This window comes from Bombus flavifrons, chromosome 2, assembly GCF_040668555.2.
Source record: "Bombus flavifrons isolate JBK064 chromosome 2, iyBomFlav1_principal, whole genome shotgun sequence".
Taxonomy (NCBI): Eukaryota; Metazoa; Arthropoda; class Insecta; order Hymenoptera; family Apidae; genus Bombus; species Bombus flavifrons.
In genome coordinates, this window is record NC_138443.1 from 3,195,585 (window position 1) to 3,223,514 (window position 27,930).

At 38.8% G+C, this 27,930-nt stretch overlaps 1 protein-coding gene and 1 long non-coding RNA gene across 3 annotated transcripts in view; one reads left to right on the forward strand and one right to left on the reverse strand.

Moving 5' to 3' along the window:
• The window catches only part of blo (bloated), a 170,077-nt gene that overhangs the window by 140,165 nt on the left and 1,982 nt on the right, over positions 1-27,930 (forward strand). For both annotated transcript variants that reach the window (XM_069131905.1, XM_069131906.1), the window contains exons 4-5: positions 25,213-25,428; positions 27,389-27,549. In XM_069131905.1, coding sequence (XP_068988006.1) covers positions 25,213-25,428; positions 27,389-27,549 — 377 coding nt within the window. The remainder of the gene's footprint in view (positions 1-25,212; positions 25,429-27,388; positions 27,550-27,930) is intronic.
• On the reverse strand, positions 18,218-21,185 carry LOC138189765 (uncharacterized). Its single transcript, XR_011176104.1, has 4 exons — positions 20,818-21,185; positions 19,352-20,136; positions 18,497-19,220; positions 18,218-18,350 (listed from the first exon to the last, which is right to left on the reverse strand). It is a non-coding gene; the product is annotated as an uncharacterized LOC138189765 (long non-coding RNA).

Consider the following 27,930-nt stretch of genomic DNA (forward strand, 5'->3'; position numbering starts at 1 on the left):
CCCCTTCTCGCCCAGAAACACTTTCTCCCACAACGAAAAGAAGCGAGACGTAAATCCTGCCGGTATCCTCGACTGTCGATCTCTCGCGCGTGCAAAACGAACAAGCGTAACAGGATCCCTCAGCGTGCGAAATAATCACAAACAGTTAACAGACTGGGGTACTATCTCTGTAATTTTCGTGACTCAGTCTCGCTCCAAATCTTTTATAATAATGATACGCAATTTATATTCTTATGAATACAGCTAAAAAATATGGTTTCTATGTCAGTAGGTTTACGAGCCACGTCATTTTTACGCATTTCGAATTTCACGAGGAAAAGTACACAAACCGTTTACATTTTTCTTCTAATATTTGTACTGACCTTTATCTATTTAACGAGACGAATATACAGGGTGGTTGGTAACTGGTGGTACAAGCGGAAAGGGGGTGATTCTACGCGAAAAAAGAAGTCGAAAATATAGAATAAAAAATATTTTTTTTTAATTTTTCCATCGAGACAACGATCTACAGTGAGATCCGTTATAACGTACCGCACCCGTACCGAGCGAAAATTCAAAGTCGATTTTCTCGAAAACAAAGCCTTAAACGAAAAATTTTTATTCTATATTTTCGACTTCTTTTTTCGCGTAGAATCACCCCCTTTTCGCTTGTACCACCAATTACCAACCACCCTATATATCGAAATTCATTTTCTTCGAAGCTTTCTAGTTTTGAAGTTTTCTATGTGATATACCTGTCTCTACGGATCGTAAAGTAAGCATTGCCGCAGTAATAGATATAAACGCGATAAAAGAGTTAGTTCCTGAAAAAAGTAAACGTAAACAATGCAACGACGATACTTCGAACCTGATTTCTCACATTTCAAGTGGGTGAGACGGCGTCGCTATTTTATGTCCTACGTATTTACGTTGGAAAATCCTTATGCGGAAAAGGGATAAGCATTAGAAGAAAAAACGAAACTCGGTGTATGAATTGCAGTCGTAGTATGAAGACGTTTTTGAAGTTTCAGTTATTATTAGTCCGTGCACTCAAGAAGAAAATACTAGTGCATTTTGAGTATCAGTAATATTATTGTGAAGTTGCGAATTATTGTGAATTTATTATTATGAAATTCAACTTTTCACCGTTTTGACAAATAGCCCTTGTCATTTATGCGCTCGAATATGTCTAGAAGAGGAGATAACATATTGCAAAAAATAGTCGATTATGCGAGGAGTGCTCTAACACAAGCTACGAAGAGAATAAAAATAAGTCATTTCAAAACAAAGATGAATTTGAGATTTTCGAATCAGATGAAAGCGAAAAACAGAGGAATCATCGGATAGCGAAGAGGAAGATCTCCGGAATTTTTGTCACAGCAGGAAAAGGATGCATCTCCCATGCGAGTCTGGGTCCAAGAATTACACAAACATTCCCAGATTATCCCACAATTTGAATGCAGTTCGTGATACAGAAATTGCGATCGATGGAACAACTTGGAAGAAATTGGAAATAGACGGTTCTAGTGGTAGACGACCTATCCACCCAATATTTATTAATTAATTAAATATTTATTAATTAATTAAATATCGGGCGAATAAGTCGTCTCTTACTAGATCAGCCTATTTCCAATTATTCGCTAGTCTTACTGATTGTACAAAAAGGGACGTGGTGACAGGCAGTGTAAACAGTGTCTTCCACTTGATAATCAAGAGAAACATGTTGGAACATATAAAATCTTGTACCAAAGCAAAGGTATGTCGTGTTTTAAGAAATGATTGGACAATTTCAATTACCGAGTTACTTGCTTTTATTGCAATTTCGTATGCTCGAGGAGCATATGAAACAAAATCACTAAAAGCTTGTTATTTATGGTCCAAGAAATGTGGACCTGTTTTCTTCTCGATCACAATGCTTAAAGATCAATTTATGCAAATTCTTCGATTCATACGATAATAGATAGACGATAGATACGATGATAGAATTCAATAATAGAACAGAAGGATCCGAACGTTTACGTACAGACAAAATTGAGTATACGATGCGCGGAATAAATGTAATGTTATACAATGCTGAATATTATAAATTTTATATAAATATATACCTCATAATTTCATTCATAAGTTTTATTTATTTTGTTTTTAAGTCATCGTACTTTGAATATTTTACATTTATTTATCACAAATGCATAATCCTCAGTCACATTATAGTCGATGATATCTCCTCGTAACACCATGTACGACTATTTCCCAAAACTATGAGTAGTTATCATTACGAAATCATTATAGCAGATGGTTTAAAATTTTACATAGTACGTAGTACACGTACTCGACCTACTCTGTTCTCGATATAATTTCATTTGAATATTAAAAATATTTCACTTATTGATCCCGAAACAACCAAACTTCTATTCTGTTGAGGTTATTCGACGTGTAAACAGAGAAAACTCGTGGATAAATTGTAAGGCAGAAAATATATTTAAATAGAAGTGTAATTATAACTAAGAATACAATTTGAGCTGGTCCAGATCCGCACGCTAGCTGTGTTACAAAATAACTGAAAACCTCGAAGCCAACGTCGCCTGTCTACTGTTTATGGTCTGACTTCGTCGCAGTCTTTTGTCTACGCGCTGTCGATGGCTTCAGTACTTGAGAAAACTAAAAAGACCAGATGTAGAGTTTTCTTATAAGTGGTGACCACTTCAACATATTCCATTACTATGACTGGACTACGTATATTGATAGAAATCCGTATTTCTCTGAATATAATTAAAAATATAGAACTCTCACTCTGTACACTCTTGCACCCGCGAATGCCGCATCAAAAAAAAGCTCGCAGTGCCAAATCTAACGAAATCGATGACAAATAGACTTTGCAAGAACATAGACTTTGAAATGGAAAGTGACTTTACCTGATCGTAAAATAATAATTTCCAAAACGCAAGGCCAGTTACCCTTCGACATTTACAAACACAATGCTCAAGATCTGTGAAATAAATGCGAAATGGCTAAAAATCGGTCCGATATTCCTGTAGTCGGTAAATCTGAATCTCATTGAACGATCGTTACTGAACGATCGCGCGGGACGGAGAGGGATAATTATGGAAGCATGAATATTTATGGAAACTCGTGCACCGTGTAATCTTTATGAGACACAACGGCCGCAGGACGTCGTCGGTGATGGCTCGGCACGGTTTACTTTGTCGGCATGCACTCGCCGAACTCAATTATCCGGGCTTGAAGGGATAGGAACGTAGGAGGTGAGGCATGGGGGGGTAAGGAGGAGGAGGAGAGATGTCCAGGTGAAACTACGCGGTCGAAGAAGCGATCGATCGTACGGTTAAGTGGCTACCACGGGGCCCTGCGTTATCTACCCGCTGACAAAAGGACGCGCGATCTACACACAGTTGGGGAAATACGATCTACCTGCTGGTTGAACGGAGGCGCGTGGCTTTTTACGATAATTAACGTGAACCGAGGTTGCCAAGGATCGCGCAGGAGATGCCGCCGTTCGTACTGCTGGGCCGCTGGAACGTGGCTGTTGAATGAAAATTGAGATATCAGTGTGCACCAGTGTTAATGTGCACGTGGCTTTTTCTTTCGTCAAAGTGAAGTGGAATGCGGATTTTTCTTCTCTTTTTTTTTTGTTTTTAGGCAGATAAATGGGTATTTGTGATCGGATTACTAGGATTGGTGGTACGGAGGTGAATAAGAGATTGAATATGCATGGGATTAATTAGTTGTACATTGTACGTTTTGATTTGCTATTGACGATTTTTTGTGTATCGAATAAATTTTGAGATATGCCAAACTTATTCGATACACAAAAGAGATATTTGAAATTTAGGTATGTGCAAGGAGGGGATAAAATGAAAAAAATATTTGCTATACTATGTTTTCTTTTCTATTTCATACATCTATCATTTGCACAGAATAAATGTGACTTTCTGAACAATAACATTCAAATTTGCAAAATGTATAGTTTAGCCATAGAAGTATCGAGATCAATTCCAATATTTGTCTACTACAAAGGTATACTCGATGAATCAACTGAAAGAAGGACAAAAAGGAAAGTATACACTCTGTCTGAGTGGTTCAAGTCGGCTGACGAAGTTTTTTCGCTTTTAAGATAGAACAACACGTGAGAAAAAGCAAATATTTATTCTATAGTCTTTAAACCGCGTTTCCAAATATTTTTGAGGGTCGCAAACATTAATACATTTGCTTCTTCCTAAACATACAAAGTCGAAACTTTACAATATTTTATCTTCTTTAACCTGTTAACCGGGTCGTCCTTTAATGTTCCGTCCATAAAAGCTTCGATAATTATAAAATTAGAAATTAATAACAAAGACCGATCAATTTCAGTTAAGTCAACTTTAGATTTCCCAAATACATATAAATGTAATCTAATAAGGGTTTACTACCTATACGTAACAAAAACAGAAGATCCCTAAATAAAAGAATTATACAAGGTGGTTGATAACTGGTGGTACAAGCGGAAAGGGGGTGATTCTACGCGAAAAAAGAAGTCGAAAATATACAATAAAAATTTTTCGTTTGAGGCTTTATTTTCGAGAAAATCGACTTTGAACTTTCGCTCGGTACGCCTGCACTTTATCACGTCTCGTTATACCGCATCTCACTGTAGATCGTTGTCCCGATGGAAAAATTAAAAAAAAAAATTGTATTCTATATTTTCGACTTCTTTTTTCGCGTAGAATCATCCCCTTTCCGCTTGTACCACCAGTTACCAACCACCCTGTATATTATTTGAATGACGAATTATATCCCCGGGCAATAGATTAAGAGCAGAAAATTACGGGTAATAAAAATAGCGAAGCTAGTGATTATTAGAATGGCGTTCTATGCGAATAAAGAAATAGAATATCGGAAGCCAATGACCGCGTAGTTTTCTCGCTATTTTAAGTGGATAGGGTAACGTAATATCACTTTTCCTTGGAAATAAAACGTTACAGGTTATTGTAAACTGTAACGTAACGAAGCATACCTCTCGATTACTTTGCCAGCTACGATTGCGATACTATTGTTACGCTTGCCTATGCGCTAATTGGCACAAACGTTACGCGATTCGTTTTACTAATTAGCTGCCCGCTTGGAATACCGATCGTCTACTCGCTATCTCATTCAGTTTACGTCATTCAAGCCTATAGGAATATCACATTCCGATAGGAAGCATGAAAATTGACTTTAAATATAGTAACATCGTCGTTAATTTCACTCGTACGTTGAAATATATGAAAATATCTATAGCCTCAATATATGTCATATCTAATCCTATCAATCATATGTTATTCGAAATTGCTAAATCTCTAAAAACTGATCCAACTAGATCCTCGAATATGATGAATATATTTATTATGGTTCTGTCATTGAATTTCAAATTTTCATTCCCATTAAATATCCATGAAATCTTTAATATGATATTTAATTCATCGGATATTATATTTCCTATTTCTACTAAATTTCCATAAAAGTTCACTGAAATATTAAGGTGTCCATTTTCACTATGTTTTCAATATATGTAATAGTTATATGTCTAATCTATAATAATCTGAACCATCTTTGAAATCCTTGAACTCGGATATGATCATTTCCATTGGATTTGTACTTTCATAAAATTATATCACTTTCTAATCTAAATCACTAGCTTCACGCTCGACTATCATAAAAGTCACTAAATCCCTGTCTCCACTAAATTGTCGCTCCGTGTAAAATCACTAAATCTCAGCAACTGCTCGTATCAAGTACATTCCAAATTGTAAAAAATGTACTCGTTTCTTGCGCCAAACGCGAATCGTGGCCGGCATAGCAATTACATGGCTCTTGTACGAGGCGCACGTTGTCTCTGCGCGAGTATCTGATATAATTTTTCAAAGGTATCCAGCTCTTCATAAATACGCGATACCGAAGCGTTTCCTGGAAATCTTCATACGACACTCCGAAGCAAAGTGTTCGTCTTTAATACGCGTATCATATACGTGAATGCTCCTCCTCGTAAAATAAACTAGGACAACAACTTACCTGCGGTTACTGCGTGCACGTGTTTGCTGGATGCTAAAGACGTATGAAAGGCATTATTGCGAACGCACGTCCCGCCATCGTCGACTCCGTACATCGTTCTTTCTCATTTTCTCGCTCCAAGAACAGATTTACATCGAGCTGCGGAGATTAACTATCGGGAAAATTATACGAAATAAATAAACGTGGAAATGTTTCCACTGTTTCCAATGATCGACCTTGTTTCTTTACATTTTTTATTGTTTATTATATTTTAACCTGCTAACTGGGTTATGCTTTAAACAAAAGTTTCTCTAATAACGGAATTACACGTACATGCATTTTAAACCTAACAAATATAATTATAATTTATTTTTCGCATAAATGTAATACGATACTTACGTTATTTTCAAGAGTGACAATCTAGATGTCGAGTTAATGTCTTTCTCCACTAAAAAGCATAACGCGTTTTTCGAACAATTAAGGATGATGTTGAATTAACATTCGCTACTATCATAATTTCACTATTCCTAGATTATTAGATTTATAAAATAATATCTAACGCTTAGAATAAATCGACTGAAATTTTATAACTATATTGTATTCTATCAAAAGCAAAAAGTGTGCATGTATTACGTATTACGTATGTAGTATCGTGGAAAAAAGGCCTGTGGTGGCACTCGATAGCAAATACCACCACTCGACACTAACTAGTATCGGACGACGGCAGCGCAGTGGTTAGCGCCAAACGCAAAACAACGAGTAGCCGCCTGCTTAATAGACCTCGAAAAAGCTTTCGACACAGTCTGGATCCCAGGTCTCATATACAAATTAATCAAGAAAAACTTTCCTAAATACCTAATCAAAATAGTCTGGGACATGATCACAAGCAGAACATTCGTAATGACTGAAGGTTCACACACATCAAGCAAAGAATTTTCCATAAAAAACGGTTTGCAACAAGATACAGTAAATTCCCCGTTACTTTTCAATATTTACAATAGTGACTTACTAAACCTCTTTAATCTCAATACATCCACCCATAAACGCTCCATAGCCTTCGCAGATGACCTAATCATCTACGTAACAGGCCGCAAAACCAAAACAATAAAAACGGAACTCCGAGAACTTTTTGAGAAAATTAACACATCTTAAAATTAATAAGAAACCACTTCGCGCAAGCGGCAAAGATAATAGCTTAATCTTCAGTTGCTTATTCCCAAATGACGCATATTACAAAAACACTCTGGCAACAGGCTACATCCCCCCAGAAGCGTTCCTATACCTAGACGAAAAAAACTACCTCCAAGACCAAAATAACATCCCAATAATTTATCACATAAAAAGAAAAATAGGGACCAAAACTATACTCTACGAAGAAAACTTAAACGGACAAACCGCAAACACTAGGTGGAGATACAACATGGCCCTCCCTCTGAAAGACACTAAAGACAAACACAGAAAAAACACAAAAAAATATTGGTGGATTCCAAATCCATAATAAAACAAGAAAGCAAACCATTAAACCGACAGAACTCAATTCTGACACCGTATAACACAGGTGTAAACTATAAATATTTGTAAATTTGGTAAATAAACCTATTTGACATCCCCTCCCCGCCCCCTCCCTCTCATCCCACTCCTCCCCAAAATTACACAGCACCCAAAAAAGCAGACTACCGAAGCGTCCTGTTTTGCGACCAAGTTTTCAAGACAGAAGAAATAAAAAAAAAAAGCTCCGCTCCCCAGCTGCTTAAACCCAAAAAGTGTATTAAACACAAAAAATGTAAAGCGCCGATACATAATATAGTATGGCTACGTCGTACCGCCGCGTATCGGTACCTTTGCCTAACACATCATTACCAAAATTCACAGTTTATTATGAATACCAAAATGTAATTAATTGTATCTTGGGTTAAATAAACATCATTAAAAAAAAATTTTAAAAAAAGCAGTGGTTAGCGCCTTAGGTTGCAAACGTTCGGAACCCGGGTTCGAATCCCGGCGACCGGAGTCCGATTTTTCTTCCACGATACAAAAAATGAGAAGAAAAGTGGCCTAACTCAGCAGCGACATCTACACCCAAAGCGCAGCTTACAATACTACACGTATTACTTTAAAATGATAATATACTTTTGCGTCCAATCTAAGCTCGATAATACGATACAGTGCAATGTCAACAAAAGCTGTTCAGCAAACAGGGACTATTATCGATTAGACGCGAATGATAATTCCCGATTATCTCCCTTTCGCTTGAGGAACGCGTACCTCGCACCTATCATCTCCATACTACGTCTTTTCTCCAACAAACGCTGTGAGTTGACGGTGCATTGTTCCCATGCCGATGCATCGTACGTTAGCCGAGTATCGATACGGGATATGCTTCGCAGCCAATTATTATTGCCATTTAGATAAGGAACGCAGTTAGTTAAGCCTGAAGATCCTCTAACGATCATCGTGCGGTGTTTGTATCTCTTTCGTAGAGTGCACCGATGCAAAGCCGGGTCCGATGATTTTTTACTCTTTTTGGGAACGTAGATGAACATACACGTGAGTTCGAGTGTTAATGTCAAACGTGAGGCGAAATGGGAAGAGTGAACGTGTCAAAATGCACGTTAAAGATTGTGAAAGATTTAGAAAGCATCGATTAAATGATATTTAGATGTTCTGTGAGATTGAAATATCAATAGATGTATAATTATGCTGGTAGGATTCCAGTTTGAAAGACGATGTGTGTATTTATTCCATAAAATTCTTTTGCGTTAGAGTAGAAAGGAACACTTAAGAAGACACATCAATTATTCAATTAAATCAATGATTTAAACAAATTTAATGCTTTCAATATGTAGATAAAATATTTTTTTTAATGTGAACTTGGAATATAAATGGCAAACATTCTTTCGAACACTTCTCATTGCGAACTATAGTAGCTATCCTGATCTTCAATATCGATTCAATATCAATCATATCTAAAATATAGCATTGTACGTTATTATGTATTACGTAATATAAAATTACGTTATTAAATTGTAACATTGAATAAACTAAACATCTGATTGACTCGTTGTATTAACTCAACTTGCAACAAAGAATAATTCATTTAAAAAGACAGAATTGGACAAAATGTATATCGAAAGGAACTTGTTAGACATCTCTGAAACCATACTCATACATTGCAATACCTTTATGACATTCTTATTTATACGACAATTCGGAAGAAGCGTTTTAAAATTCGCAAAGAAATCTTCGTAAGTCATTTCAACGACATTGTAACTTACTATGACTTAGTGCAAGATATACCATTATTCGCGAAAATGGTACACCTTCCATTAGTAGCGTCACAGACCAACTGAAGATGAGCCAGTGTTGTAAAACTAAGGCCAGGTTGATAGCGGCATGAGTAATAATTCTTCTTTCTGACGCAAAACTGATGGAGTTGTAAATATACCGTTTTACACGATAAAAAGATAAAAATAGGAACATACTGTAGACCTTTTATTCGATAAAAGCAAATTTGAAATATTTTAAGTTGTTCCACTATCAAAGCAAAGCAACGATTTATTCTTCTGAATGGAGATAAAATACATAAGTTTCTTTACTCGTGGAATAGAAAAACTATTTTCCATAATATTCCATTCTCCGTACTTCTCAATAAATCACTTGCAACCCAATAGGAAAAAGGTAATTCCATGATCAATGATTGTTGCGACACACAAATTAATAACGACCAGTCAGGCACAACTGATCGGTTGGTATTGCGAGCCTTGAACGTTATTAGCGCCCAAGGTGGAGGATTATAATAAATGTAAAGAGCGAGGTTTATTTCACCTTATTTATTCCACTCAATACTCTGATTACAACTGATTTTAAGTTACTGATTTCCACTTAATACTCTGACTACAACTGTATTGAAGTTACTGAGTTATCCTGTTAAATATAATGTTACTCACTGAATACTGTTAGGTGTTGACTCTTAGAATACCGGTGCAAGAGTCCCTGTTATGCGTTGACTCTTAGAATACTGGTGCAAGAGTCTGTTAGGTGTTGACTCTTAGAATACTGGTGCAAGAGTCTGTTAGGTGTTGACTCTTAGAATACTGGTGTAAGAGTGAGTCTTGGATATGTTGCTGTCGTACAGGAAGGTTCGTGGTGGGTGTGTCTCAAGTCTGTTCCTAACTGATCATTGGGTAAAGACGTATGTTTGAGAATGGGCTGGCTGCCTTTATGAAGGTTCGCGCGCGGGTGACCCTACACTCGGGGAAAACCTGCGTGTCCGGTCTTCCTGAGATGTAGTATAAACATAAAGCAATTTCCTTTTTTATGGTTTTCTTCCGTGGAGTCCTAAAGTACCTTGATTGTACAATAGGCCCACGGTTTATGATGGGTCCGCACTAGGCTAGCGTAGACCCTTGACGGTCGTCCTGTCCGAGGATCGCATCTGGTTCACATAAACCGTCGCGGCAATTACCAGGCGGCCACTCCAAATCTCGAACAATGATTCCGCGTTTTCAATCGCCTCGCGATGATCGAGCGCGCGAGTGCTGCCCTCTATCGGTTCTGTCCCTTTGTTTTCCTCGTCCTCGAAAACTGCAAGCTCTCCCTTTGGTGGCCACTGACCGTAGCGAGAGAGAAGAGATATCGTTGTGTGTATCGTTGGTGAAGATCTACGATGCAAATGGGCCGCGTGCGAGAGCGCGGCGAAGCCAGGAGTCGCCGCTTTGAATCTTAATAAGACTTCACTTTCTGGTCTCGTTGATTACGGAATTAAACAAGAGTCCTGTTGACCGGCAAGGAGGAAAGTTTAGCGGTTTCTCACAGTTACCGAGTGGAAACCGTGATCGAAAAGCGCACGAGGCAATTCAGCCGCCGCAACCCAATTCAATCTAATCGCCGACACCTTGTGGCCGATTGCGCCATCGGAAACGGCGCGTCCAATGATGAGTATTCGTCACCGGTGCACGGAGAGTATCTCTTGACGAATACGTGTAATAAGACGAGGAATTGTTACGCGATTTGCAGGAAAGTTACGTAAGCCTTGAAATAAATACCATTTCTCGACCTGTGCGTCTCTTTAATGGTCCCAAACGCTCCTCAATCTTGTCAGGAGAGCCTGCTGGTCGAGAAATGGGGCAGCACAATGTCGTCAACGTGTAATGACGTATGGTCGAAATGTCCCATTAGCTGGGAAAACGATTTGCCACGTTCTTCTACTAGTGAATATGATTGCAGTAGAACTGAAACTTTACTATTTGCGCTATTTGGAATTTATTTTCTCAATTGCATGATTCTGTTCTTCTCTCTGTATTTTTCGACTCGCAACGAATGTTTCAAGGAGAAACTGGAAAGATATGGAGATAACTATGAAATTTGGATCTATGTTTGAATAAGTACACGTTTAAGAAAATACAGGTTTGGGCTAGACTTGCGTCGTTATATCAGATAAATTATAAGGTTCAATCGAGCGATGTATGTTTTTTCATAATTGATTCTCTAATCGATAGGTATGTGAATTGCTGAAATTTCATATGTCGGTACGCAATGCACGTGTTAATTTGTGATGTATACATATTATGCTAGTTGACTCAAAATCACATATTTTTTTACAAAAGGAATTTTATATTTTCTTCCATATCTCGCTTCTTCCATAGTTCGCAAAAAAATGCAACAAGCATCTTTAATTTTTGTTCAATACATTTCAACCTTTTTTAACAAAATTCATTATATTGTAATTGCTGTAAGTATATTTGTAATTACATGTATCATAGAAGAACCGTATTTAATGAAATTATGAAGTTGGCAGATGGTAATGGAGGAACCTCGATAAAGGCTATTTCTGTAGAACCCGTTTAATATTCATTTAATAGTAAGTTCATATATAAACGATTATTTATAATACCGAGTCCACTGTGCTGCGAGTCTCGTCTCTGACTAATAGAATGCATTATTATCTAGAATTCGATCTTAGAATTCGGCAAGTACCTCTTTTATTATGAGCTCCTCAGTTTTATGATTTAATTAGCCCATGATTTTACTTATACAACCTACTGTATCCTAATATACATGACACTGGTTTAAATTAAAAATGGTAAAACAAATATACCAGATAGAATAATATATTCTCTATTGCTCGTAAAATTACTAAATGGCAACAATTGATAATACTTATCAGAGTGACTTTATATTTACGACACTGAACACAAATCCTCCATCAAAAGGGATGATCAGAGAAATCGTTGCTTTGCGATGAACGACGATTCACCAGAATGGAAAATATCCCGATACAATCTCGTAGAGCGACGAGCAGTGCAAGCTTAGAAAAATGTCGCATCCGTTTCATGGCACTTTTATCTTTTTCCAGTTGTCACGAACACGTGACGCTATCTCGGATCGCGAAATGGCTGTGGGGACTATGATGTATCGGCAATTCGAGGAGAGCCAAATGAACATACTCGAACGACACTCCGAATCACCCAGCCAGCATGAATGAAGCTACGCCACGGAGATATCATCTTAACGATTCGTATCCATCAGAGCCGATGCCAATTCTAGAATCCTGCTACCATCGTTGATTTCGCGACGGTATAAAAAAATCCGTCGTTTAAAATAAGCCAATACGAACGATCCCACTAGCTGTGCGTGTTCCAGTAACTATGGCTGTGGCTGTGGCTGTGGTGAAACCACTTTCTCGATCGAGCGACAGCTATAGAGAGAGCCAGCCCCTGTTCCAAGAGTCGCCTGGTGTGCTCTAAGTCAAGTGCTCGATTTGCTCGAGTTCAGCGGCCCGTAAGCATTTCAATCGACCGACAACATTTCATCCACGGAAGCTAGCCACGCATACGCGGAAAGTCAATTAGAGAAACATGCGTGAGGTTTAAAGAGGGAATGAGATGGAAAAGAGCCACCTCCTTCGAAGGAGATGCGTTTTTATAGTATAGAAGGACGTGAGTGTTTATAGCAGTGGTCAAAAGTTTGGAACTACTTACATGGTTGTTACGATACCAAATGTGCTTTTTATTTTGCCAAGCGGGAATGAATGTCGTACTAAGTGTCATAAGTCATAAGTATTGAATCATTATCCCATAAGTAATGTTGTATTAACACACGTAACTCAAAAACATTGAAGATACTTTAATTCCGAATGAAACATCAATTTAATTTTTGTTTCTGATCTTATCTCGGGGAACCATATACAGTTGGTAAATATTGATAAAAACAGCAGTTAATATTAATGCTTTTTATTGAGCATTTAAAATATCAATGGAGACTTACTTCTGTTTACATGAATATATTTACCATCACTATGATATCTCCCTTTAATTTACATTGTTTAGATAAAAATATGTTTAGTATGACATTAAAACACTTAAATCCTTAAACGCAAATTATGCACAAACTAAAATACATGTACAAACTACAAAACTTTTTCACAACGATATATTTAGATGTATCTTATACGTACCTTGACATGTAAATCCCACATAGACGATCACGAGGTGTACAGTGCACACAATGTAGCATCGCAAAGTCGCTGTCCCTTGCAAGCCAACTCGCGTGCACTGCTATCTCGATAATAGAATGATCTATCTGCAACGAGCGGCAACAATAAGCGAGCAAGATATTATTCCGATACACCAGGACGGACTGTATCTCAAGCACGCTGGTACTTGATCTGGGAGCAACCAGTACCTAACCCAACAAATAACAATACAGTATTGCCCTCACGTAGCATACGGGGCCTAGGATCACAGCGCCATTATGCGCCAGCAGCAACAGAGGTTCCTCATCGGATTCCTCTTCCCATGCTCTGTTACCGTACACACAACACTCTTGGACAACAACGGACAGACATGAATCATCCATCCTTCTTCCACCAATACTTAGAGCTTGACCATTCTCTGGTGGCCTCCTCTTCTCCGCTGTCTCACCGGATCCAGTACGTTTTCAATACTTAATGCACCATGGATGAAGCCCCGTTCAATTACTCGCAACACGATACCATGGCTATTTATTGTGGTCTGCCGAACGGTTGGATATCTCTCTTCCTCTTTCTTCCCTGCTGCACTTCTTTCTTACTCTGAAACCGTCTTCTTGTTCTTCTTCTTCTAACCTGTTCTTGTGTCTACGCTTCTTCGATTTCCACTGTGCCACTATTTTTTCGCCTTGCTATCTATACACAGAAACTGTTCCGTCCATTGTCCTTGACATAACTCAAACTGCATTAGGATTCTTTCGTGTTTCTGAATCGATTTCAGAAAAGGAAGTTTGAGGTTCTTAAACCAAAGTTCTGTGAGGTTCTTAAACTTAAGTTTTTATAGCAGTTAACAGGTTAAAACTCTTGGGAATAATACGTGACAAGGAAATTTGTTTTGTTGAATTTAGTAATATGGTTAGTCGATTGGGAAGAAGTTATTATAGTCCAATAGAAAACAATATCAAATAATTTACCAAAAAAAGTTTAATCTTTTATCAGGAGGAACTTATTTTCCTATTTTGTAAAAAACTTTCCCTCAGAGAATCAAGTAAATCTAAACGAGATGTCTTCTCATAATGCTTGCGAGTCCTCCTTTCACTGGTTCCTCTAACACAGTTGCGCCCCCTACAATTTTCAAACTTCCCCGGAAGAGGTCGCGGCACGGACGACTTTATTACTATTTTCTCGCAATGTATTACGAGCGATATTCTGTGAATTTCCGGATCAAAAGAGAGACAGAGTGAGAGGCAGAGAGAGAGAGAGAGAGAGAGAGAGAGAGAGAGAAACTTCATTGCGAAGAGATTACTGAGGGCAGATACCGAGAAAGGTTATTCGAGAGACCATCCCTTCGCAGAAGCGGGACAGCGTGCAACATGGCGAACGTAATGGACGATCGTTCACGAGCGGCTTTCACACGATAAACAATCGATACTCGACGTCCTGTTGTTAATCCAGGATTATCGTCCTCCGGCAGGGTGGAGGCTGTTATCGAGCAACCAGGAAGCAATTGGAAGCCCTTTTCACGCTGAGAGCTATTCTTGACGCGGATTGCTATCGTCTCGCGAGCTATCTTTCATTTGTCGACGAGATCGCTCTTGTATATCCCCTAGAAAGACATATGACAGCTATCATCTTTATATGAAATTCTATGAAACAGTTTGTTGTTTCGAAAACGGCTTTCATGCCTCTAGAAACGTCTGTACTTCGAAAGGGCATTGACCAAGATAATAATTAGCATATATCAGTATCATGGAGAGAGATGGTGGATCTCAAATATGAAATTTCAACTTCGTCACTTCACGCACTCGGAAGATGCAGATTCGTACAATATAAAGATCACACGAGGATAATATATATGTCCATTTTCGTGAATTTTATGACTTTTATGCCTTTCATCCTTATCAATCGATGCCATTTAGGAGAATATCCCTCGAACCTTTACAGTTATCTCATTGCTACCTCGATCGGAATTTTACTCCTAATGTTTGAATTATTTAAAAAATCGCGGCAATGAATAAGCGAATCTGCCATTCAGTAAATAAACGATTTCGTTCTGCGTGATCGCTGAGGTGTCTCGTAGTGGCTGACGGTAACATCTATTCCGACAAGCGACCGCGACTCACGCCACTCTGTCTCAGCCGACATTGTAACGATCGCATCTAGATCCTCGACTAGGGTTACTGCTGCTTCGTGTCAGGGACATGGACGTTTCCACTCGATCGGTACGGCCGCTTGAATAAACAGTAAGCCGCCAATATAGTTGTTTTGAATTGGAACCTTTCCACGTATTTTTCCCTTAGATGACTTTTTTAGTAACTTTAGAAACCATAGAAGGTGGTATATTTCTTTAAAATTTAGTACTTTTGAAATACAGATGTATACTACATATTCCTATGTAGTTTCATTGACTAACAATCATTAGCATCTTTATTTTTATACTTATTTATTTTTTTAATATTTAATATGAAAGCGTAAGGTTAGATAACCCATCTTATGAATATTATAAAATTAAATAGTTCGATTTATGACTATTTCTCAATATTTTACAGACATGAAAAAGGATAAAGACAAACATGTCTAGCTCGAAAATCAAATAAAAAGACGATTTTGGAAATATAGGATTGATTTACAGCGTATTGTATTCTAAAACTGCTCTCCTTGAAAGAATAGCTTCATTAATTGTCTAATTAATTAATAACTTATAAAGATACAATGTTACACATACGCAAGGAACGTAAAAGAATTTAACTCAACCATGAAAAAAGGAACTAATTGATGTCCCGATAAATACACGGTCAAATGTAAATGAAAGATCGAAGAAAGCAAAGCCGTGGGGAAAATCCGAGAAGCACAAAAAGGAAGAGATTGAAATTAGATTACCTTCTAGTAGGTAAGGTCGAAATGAATGCAGATTAAAAGCGAAAGGAAGAAAACGCAATGGAGCTGGTGCGTGCCTCCCGGGGGCAGACGTCTCCTGACGTCTTTTTCAGAGGTCGAAGAAGACACGACGAATCGCGGAGCGCGGCTTTACGCGTTGCTGCCTTCTTCCTCTCGTCCATTCCCCAGTTATGATTTCTCACGGTCAGTAATACGAATTACCGTTGGTGTATCGTTTATACACCTAACAGCCGATGTACATGCGACAGTAACAATAACAACGAAGCATGGCAAAGTAAGAAACTCTAGCGCTAGACAACATCAACTTCTAAGCTGGCAGAGAGTTTTAAGCACTCGCAAATAACAGCCTGAGGTCGGGCGAGATAGATAAGAGGTTAAAAGGTTCAACCGTGAGATCCCGAGATTCTCGAAATAGTTGTACTATTAACAAATCTTCGCACGCCTCGTGGCTTACCCCGTGCGAAAACATCTCCTTGCTTTGTCTAGCTGTTTCGCGATTCATGATAGTCATTCATAGTGATCGATACTGTTAGAATCATTATATTTTAAGCTTTCAAGCTTAATAATGAACGTCACGCTTTTAGGTTTTCTTCAGGCGACAATCGTGTTATGAATCGCATTTTTGTTTAGTGAACATTATCTACAGTTCACTTCTTCGCAACTACTTGAATACCGCATCCATCAAATGGCAAATACTGAATATCATGTCACCTATATCCACTTATTTAGGTCTTAAAAACTAACATGCAGAAAAATTGGACGATATGTCAAACTAGTATAATAAATATGTCACATATGTGGAATAATTCCTACACAAATCCCGAAGAAGTAGGACGCAGAAAATTCCACTGTACAGGAAATCGTTCACCATCGCTATAAATTCTACTGATCTCCATTCACGGGATAACTATATCCCGCGTTCACGATCAAAAAAAAATTGAAAGCACCGTTGTCTTCGCATCATGTGCTCGTAAGCTAGAAATAATAGCTCGTTGCTATTTTGGTGGAAACCCGTTACGGGTTTATGGTTCGAACGAGATGCTCGCGTCTCCGGTAACGTGTACAAACTGACCTAACTTCATCCAACAGCCTCAACCAGATTGGTTCAACCCACGCGTATGAAAAGCAGAAGAAGAGGAAGAAGAAGAAGAAGGAAGAGGTATCAATGAGAATACCAAGCTGTGATTCCTGGAACGATCAACGACCGATAACTCTTTAGCCCCGAAGACCTAAACAATGCCGGATATTCGTATCACTTGTAGGATAGTAGATAACCTCTCTGTCCTCGTCGTGCTCCCTTTTCAGTTTCGATTTCCCTCTTTCTCGGCAGCGCTTTCCTGTTGCCACGGGGAGTTGCCGACAAGGCGGTCGTCGATTGCAATTTGCCGATACGATTCTACCTGCCGCATTGCGCGCCGTGTTTCCTCCCTTTCTCTCTTTCTTCGCCTATTCTTCTCCTTGTCCTCTTTACATGATCCCCCCTTCCCCGTTTTATATTCTTCTCTCCCTATCTATTTATCTATATCTCCTTCTTCTTCTTTCCGTTCGAGTTCGGCTTAAAATCCGTGTGTCGAGACCAGTCGATTTGTACTAGCCTGGTACCGGGAGATACATCTTTCGCCAGGTAACTACCCATAGAGAGCATCTAAGCGGTGGATCCGAACCGACTGGCCAATATGTATCGCTAACCTGGCTCGTGTGTAAATGGCACCCTACCTGCTTGCAACGTAATATTGGCACGAATGAGACCAGATACTCACCAGATATGGGCTTTTCCCGACTAACTGCCGCTGTATTATCTACCTATCTGATTTGTGTGTAAAGCCTCGTTTAAATTAGTCAAGTTACCTGAATTCAAGCAACTTGAGACCACTTTACTATTCTCAACTTTGAAATATCCTTTTAAATTCCTCCTCATCCTTCTTCTCATTGTTTACTTGTCAAGTAACTTAATGTAAACTGTTGTAGATCCACTTATAACCTAATGATAGCCAATGATGTTAAGTCAATAAGTTAATAAACATATTGAGGATTAATAAGTATTTGGCTTGTATATGTCATGGAGTATTCCAAGAGACTTTTCTCGACTTTACAGGACTACAATATATCAACTGTAGATTAGGATACAGCTTGTCATTGCTGGAATCATGCGGCATGACGGTTCACAATGGATCGTTTTCTTGAGCCAGCAGAGGACTCGATCAGGCATCGCTTTAACGACGCAGAGTGACGAAGGAACTTGGCTCGATGTCTTAACAATTGTACCGTTTGTGCACGCTGTTTGCTCGTGCATTGTGCATTGCACACATAATATTAAATCCAAGACACGATACGCCTGTGAGAACTTGTTTTGCAAGTTGAAAAACAGTATACATACTAAAAATAAGATTACTTTCAAGTGTTTACAATGGTGGTAAGAATATTTTAGGCTAGACAGAATTAAAATGACTAATATAGTCGTTTTACTATTTCGAATAATCTATGAAGGAATCTATTTAATTCTTTGTAGTCGTAACATATTAAAATTAATCGGACTAGTATTTAATGAAATACCTAACAACATTCTTACCGCAACAACACTGCCAACCCGAAAGGCAAAAGCCAACGTTTATTTATCATGACACGGTAGAAAATGTACTCGATATTATCTCTTTACCATCGTGAAGAAAAAAGAGGTAGAGCTTCGACAGCTCATCCTCCTACAATAGAAGGTGATATTCGCGTTCGTAATGGGTGTGAAGACGCGGCGTGCATAAAAGAGTCCGCTATACATTTGCAACGGGTATCCAAATGAATCGACAATCTGTACTCGACATGGCCAATATCACTTTACCTGATAACGCGTCATGTGCTATTTTGATGATGCACCACCAAAGACATGAAATAAAAAATATTGTGTAAAACATTGTGGCAAACGACAAACTTAATTTTTTTGCATAACATGACTAACTTATACATGGTATAATGTTCGGTGATACGTACCCGTTTCCTTAAATCAAACCCATGTCATTGCCTTTTGATTCTCATGAATCCTGAAGTTCCAACTACTTCTTTTCCTTTTTATATTGTAACAAAATAACAGAAGAAGCAAACATTAATTCTCTAGACGAACCGCCAAGGCTCGATAGCATTGCCCGTTCGCTTCCTAGGCTAGGCCAGTGTCATTTCATCATTGCGCGAGCGCGCAAGGGGAGGTATGATCGCAACGCGTACGTGTATGCGAAACGTGTAGATGAGAACATGCACGGGCAGGGCAGGGTGCCAACCCATCCGTGGGCGGTTCCGGCCGATTCGCTCGAATAGTCTTGAAATGATCTCGAAGAACTTAAGACTTTCCCATGGTATGTAGCGCCCCCATTGACAGGCGGGCAAGTGTATCAACAGGAGGATACACTCTCTAAGAATTGTTATTCCAAAGAAAGTAAACCGTACCACCACTATCCTGCCGTCTAGCGGCGTGGTCCTTCGGTTATTAATGGCAGCAGTGGTGGTCGCTCGTCCGTGCAACACGGGCGCAAAAGTGTGCGTCCGGTTTTCTACTAGCGCGCAATGCTCGTTCTTCTCCTCCAGCCTCCTAGAAACCTCGCGCTGGCGTTGCCACCATGACACTGCTCCGCAACGCTGAAGCGGACGACCTTGCGCTGTTCGTAAGAACAAGAACCTTACAAGTGCGCATCATGCTTCGAGGGATCGACCCGTCTGTTTTTTTCCGCTCCTCTTTTTGTTTTTATTCCTGAGTCACGATTAATGCGTTTCAAACAGCCGACCTGTGAAATTGGGACACAGATGCATATCATGCTTGTGCGTTGATTGCACGAAAATTAAAATTCATATTCGTAAAACTGTGTTGATTTTATATGAGTTCGCTAGTTTCCTAAGTGATCTTTCGAAATGAACTAAATGAACAGAATCTGAAATATCAATTTCATTCAGTCCATTCTGCGACTTATATCAAGCTATACTTCCTCTTCCATATTCGAAAGTATAATAGTCAAACGAAGCCAAACCATCAATAACATAAACTGTTATTTGTTCAATTAAAGTAACAATACATACATCGTTTAAAATAATAACCGTACCAAGGAAGAATCGTAATTTAAAGTAGCAAGCTTAGAAAACGCTAAATGTACAACAATCATGTCCTATTCTCTACCGACGAAGTATCCAATATCGACGTTTCTTGTATCGTGTCTCGCGGCTTTTCTCTGCTTGTTCTTTCGCTTTTCTAGTTCATTTCCTTTGCTACCGCGCATTGCTCTTATTGGTCTGTTTGCGCAGGCCTGACTGGCTCCCTCTGTATCCCTTACACACGGAGTGTAACACGCATGCGTGGCAGCTAAAGGTGCACCACAGGGGAGACGACAGAGCCGATACCCCATTACGCGTACTTCGTTTATTTTGCGGCTTTGCACGTTACAGATCTTACTATAATATTCCTTTGTACTTACAGCGGCGAGATTCCCTCTCATTATACTTTTTCTCGCGCCAACATTATACGGTGCGCGCCCTATTTTCTTCCCCGCTCCTCAATGTTCCCCTTCGTCGTATTTCGTTTCTTCTTTTCTTGTTTCTCGCTCCAACGTCGCCTCCCTTTTCGCACTTCCCTTGCTCGCGTTCAATTCCCCTAAACTCTTCTTCGCCAGTCACTCTCGACTCTCGGTTTTACACGCACGCTATAATCCCGTGGCACATCATCCGTCGATTCCAAAAAAGAAACGTCAAGACTATGAGATCCGACGCGCGGTCACCTCGATTTCAACCTGCATACATTCTATTTAAGATGGATGCTTTTTGCGGCTCTCGAACCCTGTCGATTTGTACCGGGGCCACGCATCTTGGTAGAAGGCAGAAAAACGCAACAAAAAAGAGACTTCGCTCTCGTTACATAGATGGGGTTGATTGCTCTTACATGTTTCTCGCCATTTGGCATACTGCCAAGGAAACAATTGAGAGAATTTATGCGATGATTTTGAATCCCACTTGTGTTACATATTGTCGTTGATGAAAATTTAGTGAATGTTCGTGTCAATTTTACGTCAGATCGAAGTATATGAAACACGATTAATCGCATAAACGCCATGTAAGCTGATGACTTATGATATTTGTACAGTTATTATACAATTAGAAAGAAATTAAATAATTAGAAATTTTTAACACTATAAACTATTAAAGCTTTGCGACATTAAATGGATTCTACGGAATATAGCCATGTAACCAATTTTTTGGTTATAGGTTTTTCGGGAGTGCACAAATGTAGGTCACATGAGAACCGATCGAATTCAATAGAATTCACACGTTATCAAGTGTCACCGCTTGTTTTGTTTTTCATAAGATAAAATTACCCTACCTTAACAGATTCTTTTATCCGTCCAAAAGCAAGTGGGTCGAAAAAAGAAATGGAAAAATCCATAGGGTTAAAATGGGTGTCGGTTGACGTCGTAAATAGCTTCTCCTTTGGATTTATGCGTAATCTACGCTGACCCACGGCAGTCGGTTTAATGTTGCAGAGTTATGCGTCAAGGATAAACATGCCTCGTTCGTCCACTCGCCTTTGCAACGCTATTGTAACACACGTTTAAATACGCACCTACACGCATGAAGGACACAGGCATATGATTGGAAACAGAATAGAACAGCCTTACGTCGATGCATATGCATGCGGGATTGTGTCACCATATACACGCATGCCTACGTATATGCGCGAAACAACCTCACATACGAACAAGAGGTTCGAGCGCGTGCGCACTAGAGGGATGTAGGACAGGTTGGGAAGCGTTGGTGCGTGCAAGTAAGCAGTACGCGCGTGCACAGGACCGCGAGGTGGATGACGCGCTATGCACAGGCGCAGAACCCAGACCTAGGTCAATCTTTGACGGCCCACGCCAGTCCCTGCGAGGGAGTAGCCGGGCATAACGCGTTCTGCGATGAAGCTGGAGAGAGGAAGGTCGATAAGCAGACGAAAGCAAAGAAGAATGAACGGAGCGGGAAGAAAAACGGGAGAGGAGGAAGAGCAGCATGCGGTGCTATAAGAGTTAGCAGGACGGTGCGTGGGTCACAATGTCCGTAGGGTACAGAACCCTTGCTCTTTTCTTCTTTCTCCTTTTTCCTCCTCTTCTTCTTCTCTCATAGTCGTGGCCGTCGCCGTAACCGTCCCCGAGACTCGTCGTCGGTCGGTCGAACCGTCGCGTCGCATCGGTTGATCCATAGCACGACTCGTTATGGGAAGCACACGGGATATTGTTGCTCGTATATATGGAGAGTACGAGGGAAGTGCGCCGTACTTGTACTATGCAGATGATTCCGCGATATGGGCTATTCATTGCGAGTCATTTAAGAGTTTATGCGGTGGGTACGAGCCGCGGCCGCGTACGCGCGATATGTTATTATATTGCGTATCGAAAGGTCCGCTGCGCTGGTAACGCATGCACTGCTGGTTGATCGTAGCTTGCGGTCCTTCGCGCCGTACGCGCCGCGAACACAGCATACGGCGCCCCCTTCTGCCTCAAATATATAACCAGTACAGGCATAGTTACTAGATGACCGAGAATCTAGGAACGTGCCTAGTGCATGTTTTGTTCTTTCATATTTATTCACGTATAACGAGCATATTTTTATTTCTTAACGTACTTTTGGAAGTTATATGATTTTGGGAGTTCTTCTTATATCTACTACGTTCACTACAATATAAATGCAAATATAAGAAACCAAAAAATATCTAATCTTTAGTACAGATTTTGGTTTACAGTTAGTACAGTTTAGTACAGATAACGGGGTCATCGCACCCCAGATACTGTGAAATCCATATTTGAAGAAAACTTGAAAAAGAAGAGTTTCATTTTTGAATATATATTGACGAATATTTAATATTCTCACAAAACGAATTTTGGTTCATGTAGGAATCATCTCTTAAATTTAACTATGTAGTTAAGACAATACTATCTAAGGATAAAATTTCTCAATCAACAAACTGATATATGCACACTTAAGGGAACCAAGGTTTCTGTCCTGTAACAAATAAGAAATTTAAATGGTGGTACAATTACATATTATAAAAATAATTGATATTTCAATATGATAACTAGTACTTCGTGGAATAACAGTTAATTCTTCGTCTTAAAAGTATTCATCATATTATATACAATATTAAAATCATAGTAAAAATAATAGAGCATCAAGCTTGCGTAAACGAACCAGATTATGCAATTTTAAAGACGGTTGAATATGATTAGTCTAAGCTAAGGATATCAGCTAGAGAATCGCAACATATTTTTCTTCGGTGAAAATTATGTTCCTATGCGAGGAGCAACATTTCCTTGGAACAGGAACAATAGATACAGCATGGCTAGACGCTCTTATACATGCTTACCATAGTGGCTCTTTTGCAGAGTATCGATGAATAAACAGGCAGAGTTGCGATAAAACGCCCGAAGCTGTCCGTGGCCGGTGTGTTATGCATGCGAGAGAGCGAGGGTAAATGACGGAGGTGGCAGCGTTGATGATGGTGGTGATGCAAAACATGATAATAATAATGACGACGTAGACGTCGCCGAGAATGAAACGGACACGCGTCTACCCGCGTTTCTTCGAGTTATATGCATACGAACCAGATCTCAACTAACGGAATGGAACGCTGAAACTCGATGATCGGTATTCGATTATCAAATTTCTTTTTTCTCTTTACTTCTTATGAAACTACTATTTTCTTTTATTTGCTATTGAGGTTAATGTGTTAACCTAACATTATATTTGTAATTTCTTTTTACTCAGTTTACATTATTGAATTTTTTCGTATCCACATTGCAATTGAAAAGTTACATTCTCTACCTTTCTTATAATTTAGAAAATATTAAGGACAGGAAATAAATAATAATATGCAACATGCATTAAAATAGGAAATAAGTTACAATTCAATCTAATATCAATATTATTAACTTCAAAATAACAAAATACGACATGTATATCACATTCACAGTATTCTGCTAAGGATTAAGGATTTGATTAAGGGGATAATCTTCTTTAAATTTGAATTTTTTGATAATCCAATAATTAACATTTGATGGTACCATACTTTTAACCTGTTACCAACCCGTTACTCTTTATCCAGATTTAAAAATCAAATTTATTAGACAAAGTGAAAATCGAAACAATGGAACCATTAAAAAAGAATTGCTTAACTCTTTCGTTATGTCGATTTAATTTGTTTAGTTTGAATTCTTAAGATCGAAAGATCGAAACTTTACGATACTGTCCTTCTTTACCTGCTATGCAAGTATAGTGTTCGTTATCTTGAGTTACTTTAAGTTTAAATTCCTTGAACAAAGTGAACCGATAAATTGAAGGGGAAGAAAAATTGGGATTTCCATCTATCAATCGTCGAATTAAGTTATACCACCCACGCGATTCACCTCCGATCGAATTATCTTCGTCGTGGGTTCCATTTGCTGTGTTCTTTTCAATTGGCTACTGTTGCGTGAAATATCTTAGTGCTTCGCGTATGTATGTATGCTCGAAAGAGGAAATTCATTCTCTCGTTCATTCCTCGCTTCAATCGCCGAATGATTATGAATAATGTTAGAAAAAGTCCTACTTTCAGTTTATTTTAAATTCTTCGATGAACAGGTTGTGTTTCATTTATAATTTATAGTTTTCATTTATATTTATATTAATAAACTCTATACGAGGAAGTAATGTATCTATATAGATTAGAATGATCAGCTGTACAGTGATTTTAATATAAATCATATTATCCACTTGACAGTATAGTAATCCTCTATATACTCTGAAAAATGTGCGAATTCCTGGAGGCCGGTGCATGAAAGTATATTTTCGATATTTCTTTGCAGGAAGAGTACAGCCAACGAAGACGCTTATCCACTCCCAGCGGCAGTCCCAGCCCGCCCAGACCGACAAGGCTGTCAAGATCTACGGGTACACTCACCAGAGAAGAGGAATCCTTTTGCGAGTCAAGCAACACCCTTACCAGAGAGAATCAGGGACAAGAAGCTGAGAGAAAGGGCTGGTTCAAGTCTCTGTCAAGGAAGAACAAGTCGAACATTAAAGTAAGTTTCAGTCCTTATGAGATCACGTCATATTCTAACAATTAAATCAATATTCCTAAAGAAGTTCATAAGAAGTAATGAGATATGTTATAAATCTGCCCAACGATTTATGAACGTTTCGACTTGGAAAAGGTACAAATGATCAAGGGGACACGACATAAAGTATTCCGGTTTATGACATCATTCATCCAAAACGGTTCTCCAAAGTAATCAAATTCCGTGAACGTATTCCACGAGACCCTTTCCAAAATTGGTAATAAGTGGGCGACATTACAGTAGAGAATGGGATTCCGAGGTTCCCAGCTATGTTGTATGCATAATATCACGATGAACACCTCCACAGTGACGCGACACGTTTGCATCGAAAATTAAAGAGCTCCTAATCAGCTGATAATATCTTTATCCTTAAGAGACATCTCTTCCATGCTCGTGATACTTTAAAGATATCAAACTGTTTATTATCGACAATGTTACATATGAACCTGTAAAATATTTGTTCTTAATTTATCAGTATCTTGTAATTCTAATTCGTCGGACTAACTAATTTAAAAAATATTCTTTCCGAAAAATTCCGATTAAAAGAAATTAGCTTTTTCAATTCTTTCGAACGCTAAATGATTAGAAACTCAATTGGTGTATTATCAGTTAAATAAAAATAAAACCATAGAGTCACAATATTCTCGTAAGTTATTTATACAAATTATTATTTACATAGGTTTCAAGAGTTTCGAGTCACAAAAACAGAACAAAAGTTTCCGGTTTCGAGATTTCCAGATATCAAATGTCCCACCGCCAATATTTTCTTCGACATTACACATCCCTCTCCCCCCCTCTCCCTACAATGACAGGGATACAAACTCCTATCGAATCGACAAGAAGTCGGGCTGTTTTTTACGTTGAGAGACTCAGAAGCTAAGAGTATATGATTTTTACAAGTTGCATCTGATAACGAGCGGATGGATCGTGTGTCCGGTTATCGAGTTCGCGGCGAGCCGACTGAGCAAGTTGGTGCATTCATCAGTCGGTAAAGGTCGCTACGGAGCGGAGCCATTAGGCCGGTACAACCTCCAATTACCTGTTTGATTAAATGCTTAACTAACTCTGCGCTCTGTGGTTTAATTTAATCGTGAGATTAAGTGCCGATCAGGGGGCTGCCTAGCTTTAACCATCGTCCGCGGAATAATCTCTGTCAGGCACCGATTTCGATTCTCTCTGACCGCTTCGATAGGCCGCGCCTGGCCGTCTCTCTGCGGCTATTGCCGTTCGAGATGATTGCGTGCGCGTGAATCTTACCATAGACGATAATCTATAGAGGATGAGTCGATGGACCAGGGAGATCATGATTCATGAGGGTGCCACGGATGGAAACAGTGGAAACAAGCGAGACGCCGGTATTTTTCTCGTTCGTGTAAAGAATATATCTTTCTACCAGGCTTTATTATATTTCGTATAATGTAAAGCATATCGAATTATTCTGTTCTTTGCACACATTCTTTTTTGCTCTTCTTCGTTCGTTTGTCAACGAATTATAATCTTATTTCTTTCCCATTTCGTACCACTTTTATATTGCTCTTTAAAAAGCTCTATTATTTCCGACTAATGAAGATATTGACTTCATTTTTGCTCTGGTTAAATGGTACAGGCGAGGCTAAATTTTTTACCAATTTGACTGCCCATTTGTTTGAGGTGACTTTTGAAGGGAAAAAGAGACGCCTAGATTTGTTTAAATGAAAGATTGTATTAATTTTTTATTATTAGCATAGAGTTTATCCACCCGAATAACATTTACTTGAACCACTTTTTTTTTTGTTATCCATAGTTACAAAATGGCAAGAAACTTGATCATCGTATGTCGAGTTCTATTCGACTTCCGTGTTTCTTGTTTCTTTCTTGTTGTCTGTTTCAGCGGAATAATCCTGCGACTACGTTACTGATGTTTGCATTAATTTGATTGTTTCAGACAGTGGATAAGAAGCCTAGGATACCGGAAAGCGAAATCTTAACTACCGGGACTGAGGACGAGGAAGCTTCATCCGCACCCGAACGTGTCTCTGTACAAAAAAATTTGCGTTTCTTTGGAGACACTGATCAGGAGTCTGTTTCTTCCAATAGAGATCGCAGGTGGGCTGCATCCATTTGACATAATATCAATTACGATAATGCTTTGCTAAATAGCAAATTATTGGGAGAGACATATTTCAAATAAATCTAGGGTACCTCCCTTCTCCATTACATATATTTATTAATTTCTTTTTTTTTTTTGTATTTTATATAATCTTCTTTCAAATTTTTCAAAAAGGCAAATACCTATAGTATTATGGAGAAATAGGATTATGGAGAAGGGTACCTCCCTTCTCCATTACATATATTTATTAATTTCTTTTTTTTTCTTTGTATTTTATATAATCTTCTTTCAAATTTTTCAAAAAGGCAAATACCTATAGCATTATGGAGAAATAGGATTATGGAGAAGGGTACCTCCCTTCTCCATTACATATATTT